Genomic DNA, 26,829 nt, shown 5'->3' with positions numbered 1-26,829 from the left:
GCTGGAGATTTTTCCCTTAGTGGTACCCGTCAGGGCATTACATTTGCATTCTCGGCTGCCTTGTGGTACCAAGGTAATCTTGGCACATTGGTATAAAGGGCAGAATCATCCCAGACCCACAAGACAGACATTAATAATGAGAAGGAGAGTGGGTCATAGAATGGGCCTGAAGCCTCCTTTTGCCTTTGGAATCAGGAAGTAGTGTGAACAGAAACCCTACCCTCACTGAAGAGAGATAGCCTCTTCTATAGCTCCCAAATGGAGAAGAGACTGTACTTCATGGAAGAGGACAGAGGAAGTTGGATAACCTACTGGAAAAAATAGGGGATGGAAAAACTGGTATATCCTTGACAAGGCAGGCAAACAGACTTGGATTTCCAGTCTGTCTTGAATAACCCACCAAAGAAGAAAACTGGAGGAGGAAATGGTCTTCTCCTGGGGCTTTTTCCTCATTTGCTAGAGTGGTCAGGTTGCCTTGGTGGGAAAGACAGGCATCGCGGCAGAGACTGAGGGAGGAATTGCTTTGTTTAAGGGAAAGGAGCATAAATTCCTAATGATTTTAATATGGTCTTTGAATCTTTGAGACTGTAGAGCATCTCATCCATCTTGTACAAGAATGTAGAACCACTGAAATGGAGGATCCTGGATCATCTGCTGGACCTCTATTGTGGGAAACCAGCAGACTAATGTCAAACATCTGCACACAGACATGGCAGATGGCATGACTCTGGATGCTGAATCTGCCCCATTCAAGGATGTTTGCAGATGATCCCAGCTATCAGACTGCCTTCATCTAAAACTGCCTGGAAAGCCCGTTTGAAATCCTCTGCCAACTTGTCTGAGAACTTTAGCATATTGGCCCAGAGTGAGAAGTTGTATCCAGCCTTGAGAAGGGACGTGGTTCCGTGTTTCAGTTCTCCTAGCTCTTGAAGGCAGAGAGGATATTTGCCATAATGATTTCACAGGCTCTAAGATGGCACCGTTGATATGTAGAGCCACTCTAGAAGGCCCTGCCAAACCCACAATGCCTATCAGCTTGTGAGAATCCTCCTGGCCATCTCAATGGGAATATCAAGAGAGGCAGCTACTTTCTTTAAGATCTTGATAAGCCCTGTAGTCATCCTGGAACAGGTGAGGAATCCCAGGGAACCACAATTTCATCAGGTGATGAGGAAGAATGCAAAGAAGGTTGAGGCTGATCCTCCAGTAGTACAGTAGGTGAAGTTCTGAAGCCTGAGTCAGGCCTCAAAAGTCTTGCTCAGTACATCTGCCAGGACAAAGGTTCCCAAACTATTCTGATTGCGTACCCCCTTCAATATTTACCCATGTACTTCTACCCTTCTTATCACTGATACTTTTTGTGGATATCTGTATTTAGGCATCTGTCCATATTTCACTGTTACATACAGATATAGTTACAATGCGACATATACAACCAGAAAAAACCCTACATTTTGAGCTCAATTAGCCTGGACAGTTGTTGAGCAACTAAACCTGTGATGTACGGAGATTGGAGCTGAAGGCATCATATGTCAATGTCTCTGAATATCTGTGTTCTCATTGGTATATCTTGAAGTAAATTAACTACACTATTTTACATAATAAATTCCAGGAGTTTTAAAGCTTCATCCGAGTAGCCTATTGTAAAAATGCAATAAATAAAATAATAAAATCCACCTTTGCACAATTTCTCCCATGTACCCCCCCCCCCGAGATGTCTTGCATACCCCCAGGGGTACACGACACAGTTTGGGAACCCCTGTGCTAGGAGATCTGAAAGGCTGAGGAATTGGGAGGCATGTCCCACAGTTTTCAGTAAGGTCATGGGTATGGCACAGGACCCCAGCCACAACTACTCCAATGGTCCCTGTCTGTAGAAATCTGGTGGGTACTGTTAATGGAATTCCCTTGATAAAGGCAAAGGACATTGCCATCATCTACCCCACGAGCAAGAGGCATAATACTCTACCTCAGACCCAAAGTCGCCTGATCATGGTGGTGTTGTGCCAAGGTCCAGGAGTGTTGTTCTGGAGACATAAGCAGCAGGGACGGCATGATGGGTTCAACCCTGGACTGCATCAGTCAAGAAAGCACTGGATTCTCCGAAGATCTAGTACCCCATGGTACCAAGGACTGATCATGACTGCTGTAAATAAGTAGTGGGGCTGGAGGATCCACAGGAACCCAGCTGGCTTGTCTCATGGGCCATTGGAGAGTCCAGCACAGAGATATTACTGGCGCTGTTGTTGCGCCAAAATAGTTGGCACCATATTGGGCATCTCAATGGCCCAGCTGCCCGAGTTGACAACCTCTGATAAGAACAGGTTGGTACCAGGGAGTGTCTTGTACCAGAGGATGCTTTACATTGTCCTCCTGATTGTTTACTGGGGGATGGTACTGGTGACCCTGATTTTTGAGCAGAGTTTGGTTTTGGCTCCTTCAATGAATAATGATTGACTTTTTTGTGCTTCTCTCTCAGCACTGTAGAAGGAGATTGGTGCTGACTTTCAGAAGGGTGGTCTTCACTAAGGACAAAGTATCCAGTGCCTACCCTAATAGGGAAGGTTCATGGGGTGGTCATGGTGGCCCTCATGAGCGTGTGATGCAGTCCCATCTTTCTATCCTCTCTCTCCATGGTTTGAACTCCTTGCAAGTCTGGCAGTGGTCTGGAATGTGACATTCCTGAGGCACTTCAGGCAGGTGGAATGAGGGTCACTCGTTGGGGTAGATCTCTTGTAGTTGGCACAAGTCTTAAAACCCAGAGACCGATGCATACTCTGCTATGCTGCAAATAAGAGGGAACTGATGGTCCAAGAAAATAAAGAAAACCTATACTAATACTAATGAATACAACTAATTAACTGAATCACCTGAAAAACTGAAATTGCTTTAGTGGCAATGGATGATCTCCTCCTGTCAATGGATAGAGGACAAATATCCATTCTCATCTTCTTAGACCTCTGTGCAGCATTTGATATTAATGACCATGACACATCGCTGTCTCACCTAAGAGAGGTGACAGGAGTCCAGGGCAATGAGCTAAAATGGTATGAGTCCTTCTAGGAGGGATAAACCTTAAGTGCAGTGATGGGAAATTGCAAGCTCCACCATTAGTCCCCTCACTTGCGGGGTTTCAGAAGGATCAATTTTCTCACTCCAGTATTTTTCCAACAACTACATGCAACCACTAGGTGAGCTGGTTAGACAACATGGACTCAAATGCCAGCAATATGCAGATGGCCCACAGCTCTACCTATTCGTCACCATGTAACGACTGAACCACTACCACCAACACGGCCCAGTATTTGGATGAAATCAGCTCACGGATGAAGAACATCTGTCCGAGTCTGAGCAAAACACAGGCGATATAGTGGGATAGAGGAAAATATTTTGAGGAGCTTGCAGCCATGGTGTAGTCTCCTTGAAATGCATGTTCACATCCACAAATGGTCAATTCAGTCTGCAGTCTACGAGTACTGTTGGATTCATTTAATTGAAACGGAGAGCTCACACCACTACAGCCATGAGTTATACTTCAGCAACTGGGAAATGGCAACTGGTTCAAAACTCTGTGCTGCATCTCCCCAGCAACACAGGCTACTATGACCACATAGTATCTATCCTTCGTTCTCTACAGTGGCTTCCCATAGAATTTTGAATCAAGTTTAAGGTCTCAAAGCATTCTATGATCTGGGCTCAGTACCTAAAAGCCATTTTAAAGCTCCAAGACAGAGCTCCTCTGGCACAGTGAAATTCAAAAGTAAGAGTAAAGATCATCTGTTCAGGACACAACCATTTTCAGGCAGTCTGAGACTGTGAAATGAACTCCCTCAGGAACGAAGAACCATCACAAACCTCATCACTTTCTGCTCAAAGTGCAAGGCACATTTCTTTGACCTTGCCTTCCCCAATATAAACACATTGCAACAGATATATTTAACCAAAAAACACCTACCACAACAAGACACTCCTCTACTCCACATGCTTCTCTCTCTGGGGATAGGATGAGAACACAACACGTGGCTCATATGTAATCACATTGCTTAATGTACTATTACAACGTGCCCAGATACTTCAGTGAGGAGTGTGGTATATAAAAAAACCCTATACAGAATAGAATGCCAATGTTCACAAAGAAAGTGCCAACAAGCTGTGGGCTCAACCATACTCAACTAAAGGCTGTGCATTGTAAACTCCTGATTTAGCTTTTTTTTTTTTAAGCTGAAAAAGACAAAAACTCAACGGAGACAAAAATAAGGGCAATTATGTTAAAAACTGTAGGGGAACAAAAAAGATAAAAAATATAGTTAAACTGCAAAAATTCTCAATACATCAAAATAATCCATAACAAATCTGTACATAATTACAGGTTAATCTTCAAATTCTCATAATGTGAACAAACCAAAGTGCCTATAGTCTGTATGTGATTAAAGGAGAGAAACTCATTGAGCAACCATTAGACACTCAGGTAAACTAAAATGTAAATGGTACAGTATGTACAATGTTTTCCCTCAAGATTGTGTACATGTGAGTTTGGAGAGAGATTTCTGTTAGTGACACCAGGGACATGTTATTTGTTGATGGTATTCAATGAGGAAATGCATTCTGGGTGTTTGAGGAGGACAATGATAAGCAGTGACCTTTTAAACCCATTTCAATTTATGAATATATCTGCATACTTGAAATTAACCATTATTCAGAATAGTAATAGAAAAACAAACTAAAATAGGTTGAATCACCGAACATAGATTTTAATTGTGTTAGACAACATTTACAGGTACAAACTGCTGCACTTATATCACAATATTTCACCAGGCTCCTTTGTCCCATTTTAAATGCTGTTTCCATTTTGTTTCTTTCTTCTTACGGAGGAAATTTGCACAATACCTCAAGCTAGGAAAACGCCTATTTCCAAAGCAAATGATTCTCCATAAAGACGACAGAAGACTGTCTTTTGTAATCTTTTGCATATGCCTTTCAATCCATATATGAATCATATGAAGCAGGAGCCTTACATTTATGTTGTGACCCAGATTGTTTTAAACAGAGCCTGTTTTTTAATTCTCAATTGGTGAAGGCATGCTTAAAAATTCAGACTATTTTTACATTAAAATGTCCAAGGAATCACCAAACAATTTTCTGAAATTTGCTATTTATCTCTAGCTGCTTTTTTTTTTTTTTGTTTTGTTTTGTTTTGGCCACCCCCTACCCCACTGAAATTGGCAACACATCAATAATGACAACACAGGGCAGTAAACAAGCCATTATTAATTTACTATTGGATTCACCTAATAGGGAAACAGTGTTTGATTAGAACAAACAATCTAGTGTAGAACACACTAAGGTAAGCCTTTTTTGCTTAATTTGTTCTATGGAAGAAAATACTGGGGGAACTAATGACCAGGTTGATTTACAAGTATTAGTCTTAAAAATCTAACTTAAAGTTCAGTTCTGTTTAGGTTTGTGTTATGCTATCTTTCAGCAATTTCTAATTTAAAATTTAATGCACATTAGTAATTTGTCAACAAAACACCAATTTCAAATTCTAATAATATCGCTTCTGAAAAAAAGGCCTGACACATAAAACTATGGGTTTTTTCAGGTTAAATCTCTAATATAATTTCTATTTATAAAGGAGATTTCTCTTTCCTAAAAAAACTTGTCTAAAATTAGTTGTCTGAAAAACAAGAGCACAGAATGTAGTATAAGCAGTTAGCTGCAACAAACAACACTGTAAACTTCCAGGACTTCTTTCTTCCTCACACATCTCTAGAAAAGGTGATACCATAAGAAATTTGGTCTATCATGTTTAAGTCCTTGCTCATTGCTCTGCGAATTTGAACCTTAAGAAACTGTCTGTAATTAACATGAAAACAAACATTTCAGTTTAATTTGCATGATAACTATCACATATACAGTAACTCCTCAGTTAAAGTCATCCCTGTTAACATTGTTACCTTGCTGATTAATTAGAGAACATGCTCCTTTAAAGTTGTGCAATGCTCCCTTATGTCCTTTGGCAGCCGCCTGCTTTGTCCACTGCGTGCAGGAAGAGCATCTTGTTGCAGCTAGCTGGTAGGGGCTTGGAACCAGGGTGGACTGACAGCCCCCTTAAGTTCCCTGTGCAGCAGCCCCCCAGCAGGTTATCAATTGCCAGCAGTTCAGTTGTCCCTCCCCCCACTGCCATGTACTGCTCCTGCCCTCTGCCTTGGAGCTGCTCTCCAGAGCCTCCTGCTTGCTGGGGGGGAGAAAAGGGGGGCTAATGTCAGGGTGTCCCCCTCCCCCCTGCTCCTGCACCCCGCTTATTCCATCTCCATAGAGCAGGGGGACACACCACAGGGCTCAGGACAGAGGGAGGTTCCTGGCAGCAGCTGCTGTGGTCTCAGCTTGCTGATTAATTTAACAAGGCAGTGTACTTAAGAGTGGGTCAGGTACTTAAAGGGGAAATGCGCATCTCTCACACACACAGGATGGGTATCTGTCTGTCATGCTGTCTCCATTCGTGCTGCTGCCTTATAGCGTGAGGCTACATTAACGAAGAATTAACCTTTGAGGGCTCAGCCAATTGCTAGTTCATTTAGCAGTAAGGCATTCCCTGGGAAATATCCCACCCTCTGACTCCACCACCTCAACCAAGCTTCACAATCATCATTGCTGTGTACAATATTAAATTGTTTGTTTAAAACTTAGTGTGTGTGTATATATGTCTTGTCTGGCAAAAAAAATTCCCTTGGGATCTAACCCCCCCATTTACATTAATTCTTATGGGGAAATTGGATTAGCTTAACATCGTTTCACTTAAAGTCACATTTTTCAGAAACATAACTACAACGTTAAGTGAGGAGTTACTGTATTGCTATGAGCTGGGTGAGGTCTTTTCCTTTTCTTTTTTGGATAAGCTTCTCTTCATGAAACAGAAGCTTTCAAAGCTTACACAGAGCTCTTCTTCAGGTTGCTACACTCAACAGAAATACTGTATTCTGCAAACTGGAGACTGCATTAAACAGGCAATAGATGAGAAACTAAAAAACATCAGCGACTTTACTTGTCTTTTCCTGGATGCCGAATTGCACTAGGAAACAGACCACTGATTGTAGAAGAAGAGCATACAAAAAGCTTCAGAAATCACATGCAACTATAGTGTCTAATATTTTTTATACTGATCCTTATCTAGGATAGGCAATGCTTTCCTAAAACTAAATGAACAGAGGCCATGGAAAATGTGTCACTTGATTTCCTCTCTGGGTCTAACTTCTCCCACAGTCAAAAAATATGCTGTACCATCATCAGGCAGTCCAGATTTGTGACCAGGCCTCTGGGGGAAGGCTAGATGAGTATTTTCTAAGCTGTAGAAATACCCAAAAATTAATGAATAATTTCCTCTTACCCTGAGTGCTTTGGGTCAGGTAACAGATTTTGTTCTGACTCCTGACCTCTCCCTAGTCCATCACTAATGAGAAAAAGCAAGACATAAGAAGAATAGTGTGGAGGGACAGTAAAGACAGGAATCAGAAGTCAGATAAAGGATTGCCCTCTTCTCCATCTGAAACAATGGATTATTCAGGAACCACCAAATGAAATATCTTCTGCTAAATGAAGCATCTATGAAGATCAGACCAAGCTTTGTAATACTCGATGAAAGTGCTGAAAGGACCATACTGCTGGCCTACTGATTCCTTTTGAGATACATGGTGATCTTTCAGCCCAAGAAGTTGCCATTAGAGGCTTTGATTCCCTCTCAGACTTGTACACTTGATGTGATATATGTACTGTTAACATTTGATCTATCTAGCTATTGATGCCATGAACATCCTGTTTCAAAGGCATCTTTGGTGGAAAGGCATGATTTTTTTTTTTATGGAATCAGTGAATTTAAAGATTTATCTTCATTGCTCTGCAGATTGTGCTGTATTATTTTCTTTTGGTTCTTTACATTTGGGTAGAAGGAGAAGACAGCCCCCTGTAAAATATGGAAGAGTATGATTGCCTGAGTTATAAAAGATTCAAATGTGCAGATTACTCTGTCATCATGAAATATGCAGTATAAGACTTGTGTCTGCAAAGAGTGTCTCTCAGATACTCTTCACTCTGGTAATGGCACGAGAAAACAGGTTTTTATTGATAATAGGCATAAAGACAAGGTGATTATTGACTTCTCATCCATTTGAAGCAACAACAGAAAAGCTCAGCATAAGTGCCATGATTGAAAAATGCTTTTGGTGGTTAATTTGACCAAAAAAGTTGCCCTGAAGAAACTGCATACCAAAAAATACCAGATTTAGAAGAATGTACAGTGACAGAGTGAAGAAATGGCACAGAGTTCAAAAGCCATGTCAAATTATTCATATAAAAAAGTCCAGGATAGTGGAACTTGTGTTTTCTGGGATTGATCTTTTCATATTTGTACCAACAGAAGGACCTCATTGAGATTTTGAGCAGGCTGGTGGATGGGCCAACTGATTCTAAAAACACTCTTATTACCACAGCTGAGTAGCCAAATTTTGGCTAGGATTTTCACTTTGAAACTAAGGTGGCTTGGATTTGTGTGACTGAGAAACCCTTGAGAAAGTAAATCTGGTCTGTAAATATGAATGAAAGCCTTTGTACTAGTTCTATCAGAACTTCAGCAGTGACTAGTAAAATCCTTCTAGCATGTTTGGAGCTATTAGAATTATTGTTCCTTCTTAGCTTTCACTATTTTCCATTACTTTTCCCAGAACTGGAAGAAAAAAGTGTGCAGTAATTTGCTGGGTGAGCAATGTAGTAGGGCAATGCTATTTTCTGGAGCTTTAGGTCAATCTCCCTTGTGAAGAATTTTCTGGCTTTCCTGTCCTTGCTGGATATGAACAGATCCAGGCAGAAGTGTCTGATGAAGTTAAGATGATTTGAAAAACTTTTCTGTTCAAAGTCCATTCTTAGTTGTTTGCAGTTTGGTGGCTCAGCTAGTCAGCTCTCCGATTTATGGGCCCTTTTGATAAACATTCCTTGAGTTTAGGCACATTTCCTCCAGAATAAAATCTGCAGAGCTTCTGCATTTAGTGAGTTTTTCTAGTGAGAATTTTCTACCCTGCTGGTTTATGTAAATTACTGGTAATGGAAGGTAATGCATAGTACTAATCTTTTAAACTAGCAGATTAATGCATTTAGTAACTTCCGATGTAGCCCATCTTTTCCATGGATAATGTGGTCCAGATGAGATTCTCACCCTGAGAGACTGGCATCCTTGTAAGCACCCAGAGTTCAGAAATCACAGTGTACATATGGTAAATTTAATATGTCCTATTTTATGTTATTTTATGAATAAGTGGACCTTTGTGACTGAAAGCTGAAGATAATAGATTAAAACAAGGAAGCAAATTTTGGATACCTGAAGCTTTCCAATACCCCTTCATCCCAACAACTAATCCTTCCCTCACTCCTTGTGACCTCCACAATACTATTTCCCTAATCCTAATCTCTTATCATAACCTCCAATAGGTCTCCTCCAGCTGGCATTCCTATTCTCTTTACCTTAGAAAAGGCTCCTACTGGCTTCGCTTTCTGTACTCATCATGCTCACATTTGTTATTAGTTCTCCAGTCTCTGTTGGGCCTTCAAATCAAGTCCCCAGTTTAATACTGTGAAAACTAATTATTGCCCATTACCATTACAGATGAACTACATATTCCCAGGTGGGTAAACTGCAAATTGAGAGTTAACTGTAGGACTATCAGAACAGCTTGAATGCTCAATTCAATTGTCCTCCTACTAGCCCCTAGATAGGAAATCACAGAAAAACAGGAACTGGATAGTGGGGTTCAGAGGAACAGATAACGGGGAACTAATTAAAGCCGATTTCATGGCTGACTGGTGCTCTTCTGGGAGCCAAGTCTGCTTCTCCCCAGGAATCCTCACCCTCAACCTTGTTGCTGATTTCTTGTGATCTTAAGCATCAGAGGAAGAGCTGCTACATACAGAGAAAGAAAGCAGAAAAGTTGAGGGGAATTAAGATAAGAGGGAGGAAGGAATACATTAAGAAACAGGAGAAAAAGTTAAAATATAAAAATAAATTAAAAGTAGGCTGATAACTCAGCATTAACTTCATTTAACAAAAGAAGGTCATTGACTAAAAGCATACCAGTCTACTTTATTAGAAAGAAGTTTTTGATTACAGGCAAACTGATCAAGTTTCTCTCAAGAAGAAAATGGAAACTACTTTTACAAATAAAGCACCAGAAATCCATTGTATGCATAATGTCAATTCACAAATACTGTAACTTTATAAGGTTAATTTATTTTAAAAGTATTCATCTGAAAGACTTAAAATGAATGTTTTCTTTGGAATTTACAGTTATTCCTTTAAGACAGTAATGTAAAACATTTATAATTCTGAAGGTCACAACAGTAATTTGAAGGAGTCTAAGGAGATGCCTAGTTTCCACAAATATATATTCCCATACATTTACCTAAAATATAAAATTAATTGCTTTTTACCTTTCTTGATAGATGAAAGGAAATTGCTTATTTGATTAATCAGCAATGAATTTCAGCTGATCATATTTAACCTATTCAACCTGAAGTTAAAGGGAGAGAGCAGCCATGGGCTGTACTTCATGATATTACAAGATGTATTTGGACTTCCGGCTACACTTCCAGCACGCTGTTTCCACAAGTCAACTTTCCATTGCACTTCTATTTTTGTGCTCTTGAAGCTCATTCTTAACTTTCACATATGCATGTAAAAGGGACTTCAGGGCACACCTGCATCTGTTCGGTTGGATAACAGAAAATGTGGGTTTTTTTTTTTGGTTTTTTTTTTAAAATAAGTCCATTCCTTTAACAGAAATTGTTTTAAGTGATTTTATTTTACTGGAAGGTTGTTCCTCCAGATTTACCAGCCTTTTTATTTAGAAGCACTTATTTTTCCTTTTAAATACACTCATATCTTCTACCTTGAATGGAATTATTTCACACCAAAGACTGCTCACCTGGGGAAATGATGTAAAAGAAATTCTTGAATTCATCCATCCAGACTTCTGCAAGCCGTCTGTTATTTTTGTTGATAATCTGTCCTGTGCCTCCTGGAAAAGTATAAGGAGTGGCTTTTCGGAACACATGTCCAACATGTGAACAGGTTACAATTTCCAAAGTGCCCCCGCACTGCCAAATCTGAAAGTGATAGAACAGTCATTGCATAATTCAAAGTGGCCACAATTAAGGTGATTTTTAAAGAGTTTTTGTACCTAATGTCTTTTTGAGCTGGAAAAAATTCTGTTGCCCAAAAGTCAAGTAAAAATGTTAGTGTCCTGCTCACTAGAAGAGAATTTAAGAGGCGGCTGGGGGCAGACTGAGTGACATCAGGCACAACAGCACTGAGATGCCAGTCAGGGACTGCTAGAGATGAATGGTAGGGCTCAGAGAGTGAAGCAAAAAAGAAAAATGGAAGCAGCAAAGGTGTTACTTTGTCTAAAAAAATCCTATTCATGGTGGATAAAAATAAATTTAAAAAAAAAATCTGATTTTTTTAAAAAAAGAGGCGGCTGGGGGCAGACTGAGTGACATCAGGCACAACAGCACTGAGATGCCAGTCAGGGACTGCTAGAGATGAATGGTAGGGCTCAGAGAGCGAAGCAAAAAAGAAAAATGGAAGCAGCAAAGGTGTTACTTTGTCTAAAAAAATCCTATTCATGGTGGATAAAAATAAATTTTAAAAAAAAATCTGATTTTTTTAAAAATTTAAACTGGATTTTTGTTTTACTGAAGTACATTTTTTTTAAATAAACCTAATTAAATGTGAAATTATGACAACCTGCGCTAAGACCTAAACTCACTAATATCTATTAAAATAATTTAAATTTAATAAAATATTCTAGCAATACACGTTTGCTGCTGAAGATTTAAAGAAAGTCAAGCCACACTGAACTGGTGAAATGAACTGGCTTAGCACCTGGAACTAGATTTTACTGAAGTGCTAAACCAGCTTTTGACAGCAATAACCTTCTCCAGATGCAGAGACAAAATTTTCTTCATTTTAAATTTATTCAATTAGTTCAGTTCAATGATTAGTTCATACAAAGTTGAGAAACAGACTGAGAGTTGAAAAAGCAGGAAAGCTTGTTTTCCACTTCAAATCTATTGGAGGGAGGGGGGAAGGGAAAGTGTTGAGAGGATGAAATCCACTAGTCATGAAATACATGACGACCAGAAACAAATCAATTCAGTTGCCTAACTACAGATAATAGTTCCTTTGTTTTATAAATCAGTTTTAAATGCAAAGCATGTTTTGAGAAATTCTCTCTTATGCATCCATCACAATCAAGGTACTTTTATTTAACTAATAATTTTAAAATGCTGGGTTTTGTAGATTTTTAATTGAATTCCGAACTCTGTCTTAATGCAGATTGACACAAATTACAAGTAAAAAATTAAGCTAGTAAATAAGAAAAGTGTCATTCAGCTTTTTCTAACCTAACAAAAAAGTAAGAATTTGAATAAATATATTGATATAATTAAAATAAATGTGAAGAGATACAATACATCATCCTACTTAGAAAAGAGAAGTACCAAATTTAGAGTAAAAGTTACATTTGGCTGCAAATTAACATGTTTTAATGGTTGCCAACCAATGAGAATTAACCTTTTGTAAAGAAAAAAAATGTACAAATGCAAAACAAGTTTAAAATTGATTTTTTAAATCAAGTTTCTTGCTTGCTGATTTAAAATCAATCAATCCACCCTGTTTTTATTACTAGATTTCTTTGTAAAATGTAACAAGATCCAAAAGTTTTTGTTCTTGATAAGATTATCTGAACTTAGTCTGGAAGACCTTTTCAATTTTACTCTGAGCCCCAAAAGATAGCAGCTTAAAATTCTTGATGTGTTTAACTTAGCTATAGTAGCAGTAACCCCCATTCACTCTGGCTGAAAGCAAAGAAGGGAATGATGAACATTATCATTTGGTAGTTACCCAAAATGGACTCAGAAATATGGACAATACTAGGTAGATCCCACATCCATAAAAGGATGCAACCACTAAGTTGTAAATGACTGAAAGGATTCATAATGGAAATACGAGCTTTTATTGGAAGGTTAAACCACACATCACTGATGTCAGCTTAGCTTATGTCTCTCCAAGATGCTACTCTAACAGAGCTTCTAAACAGACAAATCTTAGTTGATTTTTGAAAAATGTTTATTTTTCTTTAAATGAAAATTCTATGTCCAAACATTTTTGTCTCATGGCTGTATAGACTGCAAACTTGACATTTTTCCTTTACTGACAATATAGAACTTTCAATGGTTCACATGAGAAATTACACAAAAATTAAGTTGCTATCTGTGCTTGGATATTAAAGTTAAAAGGACTGCAACAGGTTACCAGTTATACAACTTAAACTGTCCTAAATTAAGAAGTAAAACACTGAACCAAATGGAATTGCTGCTTACCCTGAAAGAAATTTCTAGGTTTTCTCCTCCCCAAATATCCATTCCAGCATCGTATGTTCCAATTTCCTGAAAGTAATCCCTATCTATTGAAAAAAGGCCTCCTGCCATTGTGGGTGTCCTGAAAGAATACAAATATGTAATGGCACTTTAAAGGCAGAATACTGAACATTTTGAATACACATGTAGAGAAAGGTATAAACCACATCTTTTCCATACCATTTAAGCATCTTTGGGTTTTTCACTTAGTTTACTTTTTATTATTTGTCTTTCCTTCAAATCTTTTGTTTTCCTTACTTTTATTTCATACCTGTATCTTATTGCACTGTAACTAAACCATTTCCTGGAGGACTAGATGGCCTATGAGATTAATAGTGTGATACAAAGCTTTTCACTTCCACATCAGCTGTTCAAGCAGCTCTCAGTTTGCAATGATTGAAAGTTGCCGCCAACTAATGGTGTAGTGGCCTGTGAAACTCAGTTAGCATTTTTAATCTAGTTCCTAGTCAATAAATGTCCACCTGCCATCTGAATTAGCGCTATGTTGGCGAGTTTCAGCAGAGGGACAACTTAACGGGTCCAGTGCTTACGTCAGTCTTTCCTCCCTAAAACTACTCTATAGGTCAGGACACAGGAAATGGAGCTAATGCCCATGGGATAGATAGAAATCTTCCATCTCCAAGGCTGATACCTTACAAAACACATTAATTTCCTGAAGAAAAAACATGTTTTCTTTAGACCATTCCTCAAGAAGAAAGCATCACAGTCCAAGTACTGTTGGCCATGATTACTTTCAATATATTATAGTGTTCACAGAAACAAACACTGTAATCAGGGTACATATAGAGCTCCATTACAACCCCTTTTTCAGATACTAAAAAGTTTCTCAAAAATGTGCTAGTTATTTCCTAACTAATTTGCAAAATCTCCTAAACTTCAATTATTTACTTAGCTTTTTAATGACAAAATCAGTGTTCTTATCTCATATGTATGCAGGGTACTTAGACTATATTAAATTGACAGCATGCTTTCATATGACTTCTATCAGCAATTTCATGTATTCAGAAATGGTTTGAACTAAGTTTTTACAAACAGCAATTGTGCACCTGCAGTTAAGCATAGGTGCAATAAACTCTGCAAGCAATTGCATGCAAAACAGCTAGATAGATCATGCACAACACTTATATAGATTCCTAAAATAATATCAAGCCCTGGAAAGGAGCTCTTAAGTTTCTGAATCTTCGTAATGGAACAGAAGATAACAGCTACCTCCACATATCTATTGTTAGTAATATCTGACATGTTTTAATTCAAAATGGAGCCACTGATTGTAAAGTTACAAGTAGATACAAGAGTAAGTACTATACAGGCAAGACGGTAAGATCTACAGACAACTTGAGTGTATTCATGTTTAATTTAAATCACTAAAATCAATCACCTTCCCCGATCTAAATAAAGAGAGATCTCATTACAAATAAAATCAATGTATAATTGTCACATCACTGAATCATAAATGTTTCCTCTCCTAGGTAAAAGATAGATAAGAAAAAGGCAAACATCAATAAAAAAATCGTACGTTATTCATGAAGTATGTGGGGATCTCATTTGTTCATTTAAACTCTCCAGTAATTAAATCGATAAATTAGGTATATTTTAAAGTTAAGAAATCTGTTTTTTCCTTCATTATTAGTTTAATCTAAAAACATATTTAGCAAGATCTCCTCATCATAATACAGCCTTCATACTATACTATTACTCTAAACATGCCAAACTGCTGATAAATCATACATCGCTAATTATTGGTACAGTAGAACCTCAAAGATACGAAAACGAGAGTTATAGCCTGGCAACCAGACACCATATGAAACAGGAAGTAACCAATTAGGCAGCAGAAGAGGACCCCCCGACCCCCCCAAAAGCAGCAGCAAATATTATATTGTGCTTGTACTGGTTCTTTAAGGTGGGCACATCTGGGCTGCCTGTCACCACCCCCACCCTCACCCCGACTTGAGCTAGAAAGTGAAGACGCTGAGATTCGCGGGCAAAGCTATTAGCCGCTGCTGCCAGCCCAATGTAGCCGGAGCAGGTGCAGCAATGGGGTCTATGCTGCTTTCCTGTAGGCTGTGGGTGCTGTTTTCACCCCATCCCCACACCAACCGGGAGGGAAACACAAGCTTGCCTGGGCCAGGGAAAGAAGCTGTCCTATAAGGAAGCTGCCTAGCTGCCTCTGGAATCTGGCCCAGAGCGTGAACTGCTGGAGCTGCGTTTTGTTCAGAATTATGAACACTTCAGAAAAAAGAGAAGGATGACTTGTGGCATCTTAGAGAGTAACAAATTTATTTGAGCATAAACTCACAAAAGCTTATGCTCAAATAAATTTGTTAGTCTCTAAGGTGCACAAGTCATCCTCCTCTTTTTGCGGATACAGACTAACACGGCTGCTACTCTGGAACATTTCAGAGTTACAAACAACCTCCATTCCCGAGGTGTCTGTAACTTTGAGGTTCTACTGTATATAAAAATTAATCTGGAAAGGAGACCACAAAATAATAATGAACCATTTTAGGTATTTGATAATTAAACTAATAAAATCAATTCCCCTTACCTGACAGGAAGGGTCCGATCACCTTTCCTGCGGTCCATTTCTCTCTGAGGAACAGGATACCAGCGGAAATTCAACTTCCAGTTGAATCCGCCATAGGTCATATCAGAGCCTGCCATATATTCAAAGGTGTCATCACTGATTACATCAATGATAGGACACACTACTGTTCTCCTAAAGAGAGAAGTGCCAAAACCTATTAGTAAAAGTGACCAACAGCTGTGTCTTTTGTCTCTTACCTACTGCAGAGAACAAGCATCCCTTCAAACTTACAGTAAACGAAGCCTTTAGCCAGGAAGCATGGGCATTTTACTAAATTAAAAGAGTTTTTACTATTCCATTTGTAATGGTATTTGCCTACCAAGGAGAGTGCACATTTGTCCTGGTTTTGGTAATGGCTTAATTTTTATTAATATTACTACTGTACTTAACATTAACAGTGCTTTCCATCTTCAAAGAATTAAACATTAATCATTCCTCAAAACACTCCTGGAGTAATAAATAAGGAGTAATTATCCTCATCTTGCACATAAGAAAACTAAGGCATAAAGTGATAAGGACTTCCCAATGCCACACAGTGACCCAGGATTATAAAACTTTTTGGTCCCTAGACGTACGCTCAAGATAGCTTACATGTTTTGAAGTAAAAATTTGGTCTTTGCTCTGGGGGAATACTCAAATAACATCGACAAATGGATGTAATGAAGCAACTCTGGTTAACAAATACACTGATGTCATGTAGAGATCTTCAATAGGAAGAAACCACTCGTCCTTTGTCCTATTCTTTAGAAGGTGAATTCTGAGATTGTAATCTGCTTAACTCTCTTGGAAATGCATTTTGACAACTCTCTGTGGTCACATTACCTTTCTTGGAAAGTCACATCAAGATATGATTCGAAGGTGCCTTTCAGGGGTGCAACTTGCACAACCTGCACCACTATTTATCCAAAGATAATCTCACAAAAAAAAAAACATTACTTAATAATGACTTCAAGGGTAAAATACAGTAATTTCCTCTTAACAGAGTTCCCAACAAAACTTCATTTCTTGCAAATTGTTGTTAATGCACCACATTTTTGTAGTGATAATTTAGAAGTTACATTTATCTCTCAGTAATTTACTCCAGCCAGGTTTATTTTAAACACAAAACTGAAATCTGCATCACTAGCACACAAAAGAAATTATTTAGGCTGATTATTTTAATAAACTGCCCCCACAACTGCAGGGGTACTAGATGGAACTAACATATACAAACGACGTTTTATAAAGCATCCTTATAAGTCCTGCATCTTTTCTTTGCTCCCCTGACCAAACTGAAATTCTTTCACACTAGCAGAATGTTTCGAGTGCCTTAATAGCACGTACTAGAAAAAAAAAAGGATCAGCAGAAAGTAGCCAGTTTCTCAATTTCCAACTACAATATAGATGAATGTAGCTCAAATAATCATCGTAACTTTAGAAAAGTTTCCCAAAGACCAAGTCATAGAATTTTAGGCAAGAAGGGACCACTAGATAATCTAGTCCAATGGTGGGCAACCTGCAACTCGTCAGGGTAATCCATTGGCATGTCACCAGACAGTTTACATTTGCCCAGCCACCCGCAGTTCCCAATACCCATGATTCATCGTTCCTGGCCAATGGGAGCTGCGGGAAGTGGTGTGGGCCACAGGGACATGCTGGCTGCTGCTTCCCGCAGCTCCCATTGGCCGGGAACGATGAACCATGGGCACTGGGAACTGCAGGTGGCTAGGCAAATGTAAACAAACTGTCTGGTGGCCTGCCAGTGGATTACCGATGGGCCACGTGCGGCCTGTGTGCTGGAGGTTGCCCCCACTGATCTAGTCTGAACTCCTGTATATCACAGGCCACCAACATCACACATACTCACACATTACACCCAACAATGGAAATGAGATCAAAGTATTACAACACATAACAGACTAGAACAGGGGTCTCAAACTTGAATCACCAGGAGGACCACATCACCCCCCCCCGCTGCCCCTACCCCCCACTCCACCTCCGCCCCTACCCGTGGGGTGCAGCAGGGTCTTAGGGCAGGGGGTTAGGGTGCAGGAGGGAGTGCGGGGTGTGGCAGGGGATTGGGGTGCAGCAGGGGGCTCAGAGCAGGAGTTGGGGTGCAGGAGGGGTGTGGGGTGTGGCAGGGGGTTGGGGTGCAGGCAGGGGGCTCAGGGCAGGGAGTTGGAGTGCGGGGTGCAGGAGGGGTTTGGATTCCGCTGCTTACCTTGAGCGGCTCCGGGATGGCAGGGGCCAGAGTAGGCTCCTGCCTGCCCTGACCACGTCCCCGTGCCACTCTGCTCCGGGAAGCGGTGAGCACCTTGTCCCTGCGGCCCGGGGGGAGCGGGAACAGAGAACTCCATGAGCTGTTCTTGCCTGTGGGTACCTCCCCCGAAACTCTCATTGGCTGTGGTTCCCCGTTCCCGGCGAATGGGAGCTTCAGGGGAGGTAACCACAGGCAAGAACAGCTCACCGAGTTCTTTGCTCCCCCGCCCCTCAGGGTTGCAGGGAAGCAGTGCCTGCCACTTCCCGGAGCAGGGCCCTCAGCACCATGGAGTTGGCAAATCCAAGGGCCGGATACAAAGCCCTAAGGGGCCAGAGTTTGCTCACCCCTGGCCTGGAGGTAGGCTGGGGATGCGGAGTGCTGGGGAGGGAATGGGGGGGGGGCAACGGGGAGCTTGGTGGGCCGCAGGGAAGAACCCTGCAGGCCGCATGCTCAGAGGCCTAGCCAACCCTGGTTACTGTCCCATCTCGAGCAGTAGCCATCCTGATACTTCAGAAGGCAATAAAAAATCTCCAAGAATACATTGTAAAGGGGGGAAAAAAATCCCTTCCTGACCTGTTAGTGGCCAGCTGAAATCCTGACGCATGAGCTTTAGGAACTTAAGACAAACTGGAAGAGAGCCGCAGGGCTGTTGAGCTCTGTCCCCTACTATTCCAAGCTACCCCATCATACAATTGCACTCATAAGTTTGCCCAGCGCTCTTAAAACTAATTATGTTGTTTGTCCCCACAATTCTTATTGAGAGGCTGTTCCAGAACCTCACCTCACTGATTCTTAGAAACTTTTTAAATTTCCACCCTGGATTTGTTCATGGTGAGTTTATATTCATTTGTTCTTGTCTTATTTTACAGTATAGTACTCATTCACAGGTGATTTATAACTTTAAATATAGCCTTTATATATGCAAAGAAACCATCATGAGACCCCCAAAACAGAGGAACTGACTAAATTTTTGAAACCAGTTGGTTTAGCACGAGTTCAAGGCTCTGATGGTTCTTTACACTAAATATAGCAGGGAAATCTACAGTTACTTAATAAATATATTTGCTATGTGCAAGTGTTTGTGTTTTCTGAAAAAAGAGTAACGAACAAGACACCAGATGATTTGAGAGATTATGCTACGCTTGGTAACTAGTTTAGATTAGCAAACTATATTATGAAATACTACCAGATCTGAATCAAGACAATGCTAATCTTTTCTTACTATCCCTTTAATATGTATATTCTTTTAAAGGTAACATTTTTATTAAAAACCTGACCCTCCTCTCACTTCCAAACTATACCTCCAGAACGAAGTATAACTTCAACATTTTAATTACCATTTAAAATAGAGTTTTGATAGGAGAGCTGTTATAACATATAGCAGTGTAATAGTGAATTGTTCTTACAACTTTAGTTCTCAAACTAAATTGTTTCCAGCAAAGACTAAACTCTACTGTGTAAACAAGAACATTAAAAGCTTCCCCCTGCAATAATGCCAGTGGACCTCAACCCTAACACTTCAATAGCTCTTATTTTGCATACGCCAAGCAGAAACTGACAATTGGTAGTTAATGAACGTTAGCTAGGGAAAGCCCACTACCAACATCTTGCTCAGATAGGTAGCTACACACTCTCCCTCATTCATCATCTTTTTGTTAGGTTGTGACCAGAATGATCTTTAAAGAACTACCCCATAGGCTGTTCTTCCAGGTGAGTGAAAAGGTGCGTGCAGGCGAAGGAGCTCCAGCACGATGCTCTCAGTTGTATTATGTTTCTTTCACTAGACTGGGTGAGTATTTAACTCAGGGCTTGCAGTGGAGCACATGGCATTGCTTAGTGAAGACACTACCTATGCTGATGGGATAACTGAGCAACGCAGTTATACAGACATCAGAAGTTCGGTCGGTATAATTGTGCCGCTCAGGTGTGTGCATTTTCCAAACCCGACTGATGCAGTCATACTGACATAAGTTGTAGACCAAGGCTTAGTCAGGATATGTACAGGCAAAATATTTCAATGTAAGTTAAATTTAACAGCAAGTTTTGCTTTTTAAAAACTCCCCGGTATTAGCATTTCATATGAACACTAGTTTTAGTCACACGTTTGTGAAATACTGGGAAATTACAAAATTAATCCACTACTTCAAAGCAGGTTAACAATATGTTTAGCTGAAGCTGATAAACTAAGTTAAATCTGCAGTAAAAGTATTCCTATTAACCTTTACAAAAGTAGAACATTAACAAATAAATTGATAATTACCTGTCAACTTTGATTCGTGCCAACAGAGGTTCAAGCCATCCTACTGTACATTCACAATGAGCATCTAAGAAGGTGATGACCTGGCCTTTGGAAGCAGCAGCCCCCTTCAACCTGGCTCTTATCAATCCAGATCGTTGCTCCATTCGAATCACATAAACTGGTACTTTTAACTTTTTCACATAGTTTTCCAGTGGTCTCTTCAAGAAGTCTGCAAAATATGACCAATCAATAAGAAATATGAATTAAGATAACATGGTAATGATATAACTAGCTCTAGTAGCTCTGTAGCTGTACAATGTAACTATACAATCTGTGGTCCAGATTCACAAGCAAACTCAGTAATCTCGTTTCAGCAGTACTTCTAACTCACCATGGGTGCAAAGAAAACCAGAAGAAAAAGATCAATCATACTGAAATCTACCCGAGTGATCAATTAGAGGGAAAGAAACTAAGCTGTTCAGTAAAAGAGGAGTCCTCAAGCTCTGACCATAAGCTGCAACACGACAAGTCTCAGATGTTAATACAACGTGCCACGACTTGGAGGTTAAAATACTTTAAAAATGTCTGCTGCATACCTACAAGAGGACATTAAACATTTTTCTTTAAGTCTTCAATCTAAGGCTGCTCTTTCAATATGCCCCCCCCAGCATATTAATACTTAGCTTTGTACTTTGAATTTGTATAGCTTCATTTACTAACCTGCATAGATTTGTGCTCTCAACTGTTGATGTGATTGTGTGCCTACCTGTGAATAGCACTTTGAAACAGTTATTTTTTTTAAATGGGAGGCTACCGCTTTATGTGAAATAATTTAGCTGTCAGCATTTATCAGTAAGGTTATACCACTGTTCTGAGATGCTATAATGGAGACTACACTTCTAATCCTTTAGGAGATTGATGATATGAAGTCTTACTTGCCCAGAAATGGCTGAGTATTGTAGTATTCTGAGAATGGACACGAAAGCTACAGGGAAAGGAGCACCAGAATACCACAGCAAGAAACAACCTCCCAATACTTCAGCAAAAGACAATGTGAAACACTGAGCTATGAAACAAAGGACATCATTTCTTCACATCAGTTTCTCCGTTCCTTTTTCCTGCTCAATTTCCCTTCTCTCACTGCATACCATGAAAGAGATGGGGAATGCAAGATGCTTACATTATGATCAATTGAGATAACCAAGTTTTTGCACCAGTATACATATGTCTTCCCCTCTGCAGCCACGTAGGCTCAGGCTGCCTAGGTGGCTGCAGACTCAGTCTTGGAAGGATTAGATTTTTATTGGTAAATGTCAATTTCACTGCACGCACACAAACCAATGGCAATGAGCGGCAGCCGTGTTAGTCTGTATTTGTAAAAAGAATAGAGGACTTGTGGCACCTTAGAGACTAACAAATTTATTTGAGCATAAGCTTTCGTGAGCTACAGCTCACTTCATCGGATGCATTCAAACCAATGAATTTTTTTTTCCATATATCAGAGGTTCTCAAACTGTGGGCCGGGATTGCAAAGTGGGTTGCGACCCCATTTTAAAGGGATCACCAGGGCTGGTGTTAAGACTGGCTGGGGCCCGGGGTATAGGGCTCAGGCATCAGCTGCAGCCCTGGATGGTAGGGCTCATGTTACAGGCCGCCCCCCCCCCCCAGGATGAAGCCCTTTGGCTTCGCTCCCCATGCCTATAGCAGCGGGGCTCAGGCTTCAGTCCCCCCTCTTGGGATCATGTAGTAATTTTTGTTGTCAGAAGGAGATTGAGATGCAATGAAGTTCAAGAACCCTGGCATAGATAATTGAAATTTACAGATAAAGAAAAATGCTGCTTAAGAACTTATAGTTTGGATTTACAACTATTTACTTTGTATATTTTGATATGTTATGTTGACAATTGTCACTAACTGTTATAAAACTTCTAAAATCTCAGTGTCTACCATCAGTGTTTGAACCCACCCAATTGTCTGTTCTCCCCATAATTTATCGTAACTGTAAAAATTTAAGTAGATAAAAATGGAAGAAATGCTTAGAAAGATTTATTGACACTATTCATAAAAAGTATGTAAAAAAATACAATTCTGTAAAGCCTACTTATCTATCTATGGTGGGAGATATTCACCTCAATATCAGAAAGTAATGAAGAAAGTAGAAGACTATGAGACAGTTTGATGGTATGGGTTCTGTGGTCCTATAATTAAGGAGAATTTCCTCGCATGTAGATTTAATACATGACTAATTTCATTTTTGCTTCCTTTAGAATTTCAGTTTCTGCCTAAGGTGTTCATATTAATTTATCACCAACTCCTAAATAGTTAAAATAAAAGGCAAAATCACCTAAACATAAATGAATATTTGAACTGCCAAACGACCAAATAGCTCTCCTTAAGAAAAAGGAAGAGGAGGTTACTCACCCTGTACAGTAACTGATGTTCTTCGACATGAGTGTCCCTGTGGTGCTCCACTCCAGGTGTTGGTGCGTTCTTGCGCCTTCGCTCGGAGATTTTTACAGCAGTACTCGTATCTGTTGCGCATGCACAGAGCTTCCCCCCCCCCCCCCGAGTGTACCTTAATAGTACGCACGCGCAACTGGTCTCCTCAGTTCCTTCTCTGCAACAGAGGCTACCCTAACTCCAAAGTAGAGGGGAGGAGAGAGGGTAGTGGAGCACCCACAAGGACACTCATCTCAAGGAATGTCAGTTACTGCACAGGGTGAGTAACCTCCTCTGAGAGAGAGAATGTCCCTGTGGGTGCTCCACTCCAGGTGACTTAAAAGCAGTGTATCTCAAGAAGGTAGGGACTTCGGATTGGGTAGAAATGCAGTAGATAATACAGCTCTGCCTAATAGTGCATCAGAGAGAGCCCTGACTAAGGGCATAGTGTTTACAAAAGCGTGTTCAGAAGACCAAGTAGCTGCTTTACAGATGTCAGTCAGGGGAACTTTGCGTAGAAAAGCCACGGAAGTAGCCATCGATCTAGTGGAGTGAGTTCAGATGTCTGCTGGACGCGTAACTTTCCATACCTGATGAGAGAGTCAGATACAGTCAGAAACCCATTTTGAAAGTCTCTAGGTAGAAATAGGTATCCCTCTGGACTGCTCCGCAATGGAAACAAAGAGTCTAGAAGAATTCCTAAAGGGCTTGGTTCTATTCAAATAGAAAGACAAAGCCCTGCATACATCTAGGGTATTCATTGTGGATTCAGAAGAGTTCACATGTGGTTTAGAAAAGCAGGTTGGCAGGTGTAACAGTTCATTGATGTGGAATGACAAATGGACCTTTGGAAGAAATTTGGAGTGTAATCGAAGGGTAACTTTGTCCTTAAAAAAAAAAAAAAAAAAAGGTATATGGTGGGTCTGCCATGAGAGCTGCTATTTCCCCTGCCCATCTGGCAGAAGTGATTGCCACTAAGAATGCTGTTTTCAGAGAAAGGTAAGAGAAAGCAAGTGGCTAGAGATTCGAATGGTTGTTGAGTTAAGCAAGATAATACTAAGTGAAGGTCCCACAGAGGAGTAAGAGGTCTAACATCCGGGTATAGGGATTGGAATCCTTTGAGAAAAACGTTTAGTGATTGGATGGGCAAACACAGAGGTATCATCAATTATGTTGTGGAAAGCTGTAACAGCTAGGTGGACTTTGACGGAGCTGAAAGAAAGGCCAGATTGTTTGAGGTCTAACAGGTATAAAGAGGAAGAGGTGCAGACATAGGAGACAGTTGTTTAGATGAGCACCATAGTGTGAATAGCTTCCAATTCTGGAGACAGGTGGTGCAAGTAGGTTGTGTTCTGCTATGTAGGAGCACTCTTAGAACTTCCTCAGAGCATGCTAGCTCGTTTTGGGAGAATCATGTAGGAACCAAGTTTGAGGTGAAGCATGGACAGGTTGGGGTGTAGAAATTGGCCGTGTTGCTGCAACAGGAGGTCCGGAATGAGAGGCAACAAAATTCGTGGTCAAGTTGACATTCTGGTGAGGAATGGGAACCACAGTTGTCTGGGCCATGATGAGGCAATCAGGATCACCATGGCATGATCTGTTCGTATCTTTGTCAGAACTCTGTGGAGAATTGGGATCAGGGAAAAAGCATAGAGTAAGTTCCGGTGCCACAGAATCATAAACGCATCTCCCAGGGAGCGTTTGACCAGTCCTGCTCTGGAGCAAAATTTGGGGCATTTCGTGTTCTCTGCAGTTGCTAAAAGGTCTATGGTTGGGTAGCCCCAAATGCGGAATACGTTGGTGATCATCTCCTCATTCATCTCCCATTCATGGTCCCAGGGAAAGCGTCTGCTTAATTTGTCTGCTGTGGTATTCAAAGTAGGCGGCTGATATCCGGATATTGTTCACAAGGCACCAGTTCCAGAGTTTCATGGCTTCTGTGCAAAGCGAGTGAGAGCGAGCTCCTCCCTGACTGTTTACACAGAACATGCAGGCAATGTTGTCTGTCATTATCCATACATGTTGGTTCCGGATTAACAGGAGGAAGTGACGGCAGGCGTTGCTTATAGATCCAAGTTCTAGGATGTTTACGTGCAGGGAGATTTCAGTTGAAGACCATAACCCCTGGGTTGTGTGATGTAACATGTGAGCACCCCACCCTGTGAGGGATGATTCGGAAGTCATTATGATGGATGGAGTCTCCCAGAGAAAGGGGACTCCAGAGCAGAGGTTGGAGGGAACTGTCCACCATAGGTGAGAGTCTCTGACTTTGAAAGGTATGGATAGAGGTTTGTTTAGGGCATGCACATTGGGTCTGTAAACTGTGGCCAACCAAGCTTGGAAGCACCTCATGTAGAGTCATGAGTTTTGGACCACAGAAGTGCACAAGGCCATGTGACCTAGTAGTTGCAAACAGTCTTGAGCGGTGACTTGAGGACTGTTGCAAAGTTTTGCCACCAGCCGCTTTATGGTGTTGAAGCGATCGGACGGGAGAGATGCCAGTCCTGTTTGGGAATCGAGGTGCGCTCCTATGAACTCCAGGTGCTGGGTAGGAGTTAATGTGGATTTGCCTTTGTTTATTAGCAGGCCAAGGGATAAGAAGCAAATCGACAGTGAGTTGCGTGAATCGAAGCGCTTTGTCAAGTGTTGAGGCTTTGAAGAGGCAATCGTCTAGGTAAGGAAATAATATGACTCCTTGCTTCCTGAGGTGGGCAGTAACTATGGCCAGGAGCTTGGAAAAAGCATGGGGGGGCAGTGGAGAGGCCGAAGGATAGTACCCTGTATTGAAAGCGTGTTGAGCAGAGGGTAAAATGGAGGAAGCATCTGTGGGCTGGATGTATTGTCATGAAAATAGGTGTCTTGTAGGTCGAGGGCTGAAAATCAATCACCCTGCTCCAGAGCTGGGATTATGGTGGTGAGGGTAACCACTTTGAACTTTTGCTTCTTGATAAAATTGTTGAGCTGCCTGAAGTCGAGGATCGGTCGCCATCCTCTGGTTTTCTTTTCTGTTAAGAGATAATGGGAGTAAAACCCTTTCCCTCTGTGTCGTTCGGGCACAAGCTCCACTGCTCCCAATAGAAGGAGATGCTGTACCTCTTGGAGGAGCAGCTGCTTGTGAGAGAGTCCCTGAAGAGGGACGGGGAGGGTGGGGGGGGGTAGGTAGGAGGAAAGATAGGAAGGGGATGGAATAGCCAAGTGTGACGACCTCTAAAACTCACTTGTCAGTGGTAATGTTCTGCCATTGATGGAAGAATGGTCGTAGGCAGTGTCCAAAAATAGGGACAGGCAGTGTAAGCGCTGAAGTGGGAACATTATTTTCAAAACCCTTGATCAAGGCTTCAAATCTGCTCGTTAGTCGCAGAGGGTTGAGACGCTGCTGCGGAATTGGGGCGGTGACGCTGGTATCTGGGTCTCTGGCATTGCTGCTGCTGTTGCTTGTGTGATCTCTGGAAGTGCTGGGTATATGTGGGATAGCGTGGACGTTTGTAAGATTGGTATCTACGTTGTCGCCTTCTGATTGTATGGGTTTGTATTCCTAAGGACCCGAGGGTTGCCCTTGAATCCTTCATTGAGTGAAGGATATCTTTCGTTGTGGAGACAAAGAGTTTATCACCGTCGAATGGAAGGTCTTCAGTGGTACTCTGGACCTCTTGAGGAAAAGGAGGAGGAAGAGAGCCACGAACCTCAGCACGGCTACTGCTGTAGCGGTGGATCTTGCTGCAGTATTGGCCACATCGAGGGCCACTTGAAGAGTGGTATGTGATATGATTTGTCCCCCAAAGACTAAATCAGTGAATTGTTGTTTCTTTTCTTCTGGAAAGTCCTCAAAGTCCATGAATTTGTTGT

At 40.9% G+C, this 26,829-nt stretch overlaps 1 protein-coding gene across 11 annotated transcripts in view; it reads right to left on the bottom strand.

The window, feature by feature from the left end:
- The window catches only part of GALNT1 (polypeptide N-acetylgalactosaminyltransferase 1), a 184,914-nt gene that overhangs the window by 41,442 nt on the left and 116,643 nt on the right, over window positions 1–26,829 (bottom strand). For all 11 annotated transcript variants that reach the window (XM_038389894.2, XM_038389893.2, XM_043508614.1 and 8 more), the window contains 4 exons: window positions 20,566–20,773; window positions 16,028–16,198; window positions 13,426–13,543; window positions 10,968–11,148 (listed from right to left, as the gene is read on the bottom strand). In XM_038389894.2, coding sequence (XP_038245822.1) covers window positions 10,968–11,148; window positions 13,426–13,543; window positions 16,028–16,198; window positions 20,566–20,773 — 678 coding nt within the window. The remainder of the gene's footprint in view (window positions 1–10,967; window positions 11,149–13,425; window positions 13,544–16,027; window positions 16,199–20,565; window positions 20,774–26,829) is intronic.

This window comes from Dermochelys coriacea, chromosome 2, assembly GCF_009764565.3.
Source record: "Dermochelys coriacea isolate rDerCor1 chromosome 2, rDerCor1.pri.v4, whole genome shotgun sequence".
In the NCBI taxonomy this organism is placed as follows: Eukaryota; Metazoa; Chordata; order Testudines; family Dermochelyidae; genus Dermochelys; species Dermochelys coriacea.
Note: the sequence above shows the minus strand (reverse complement) of the source record. Positions and strands in the feature narration are given on the sequence as shown.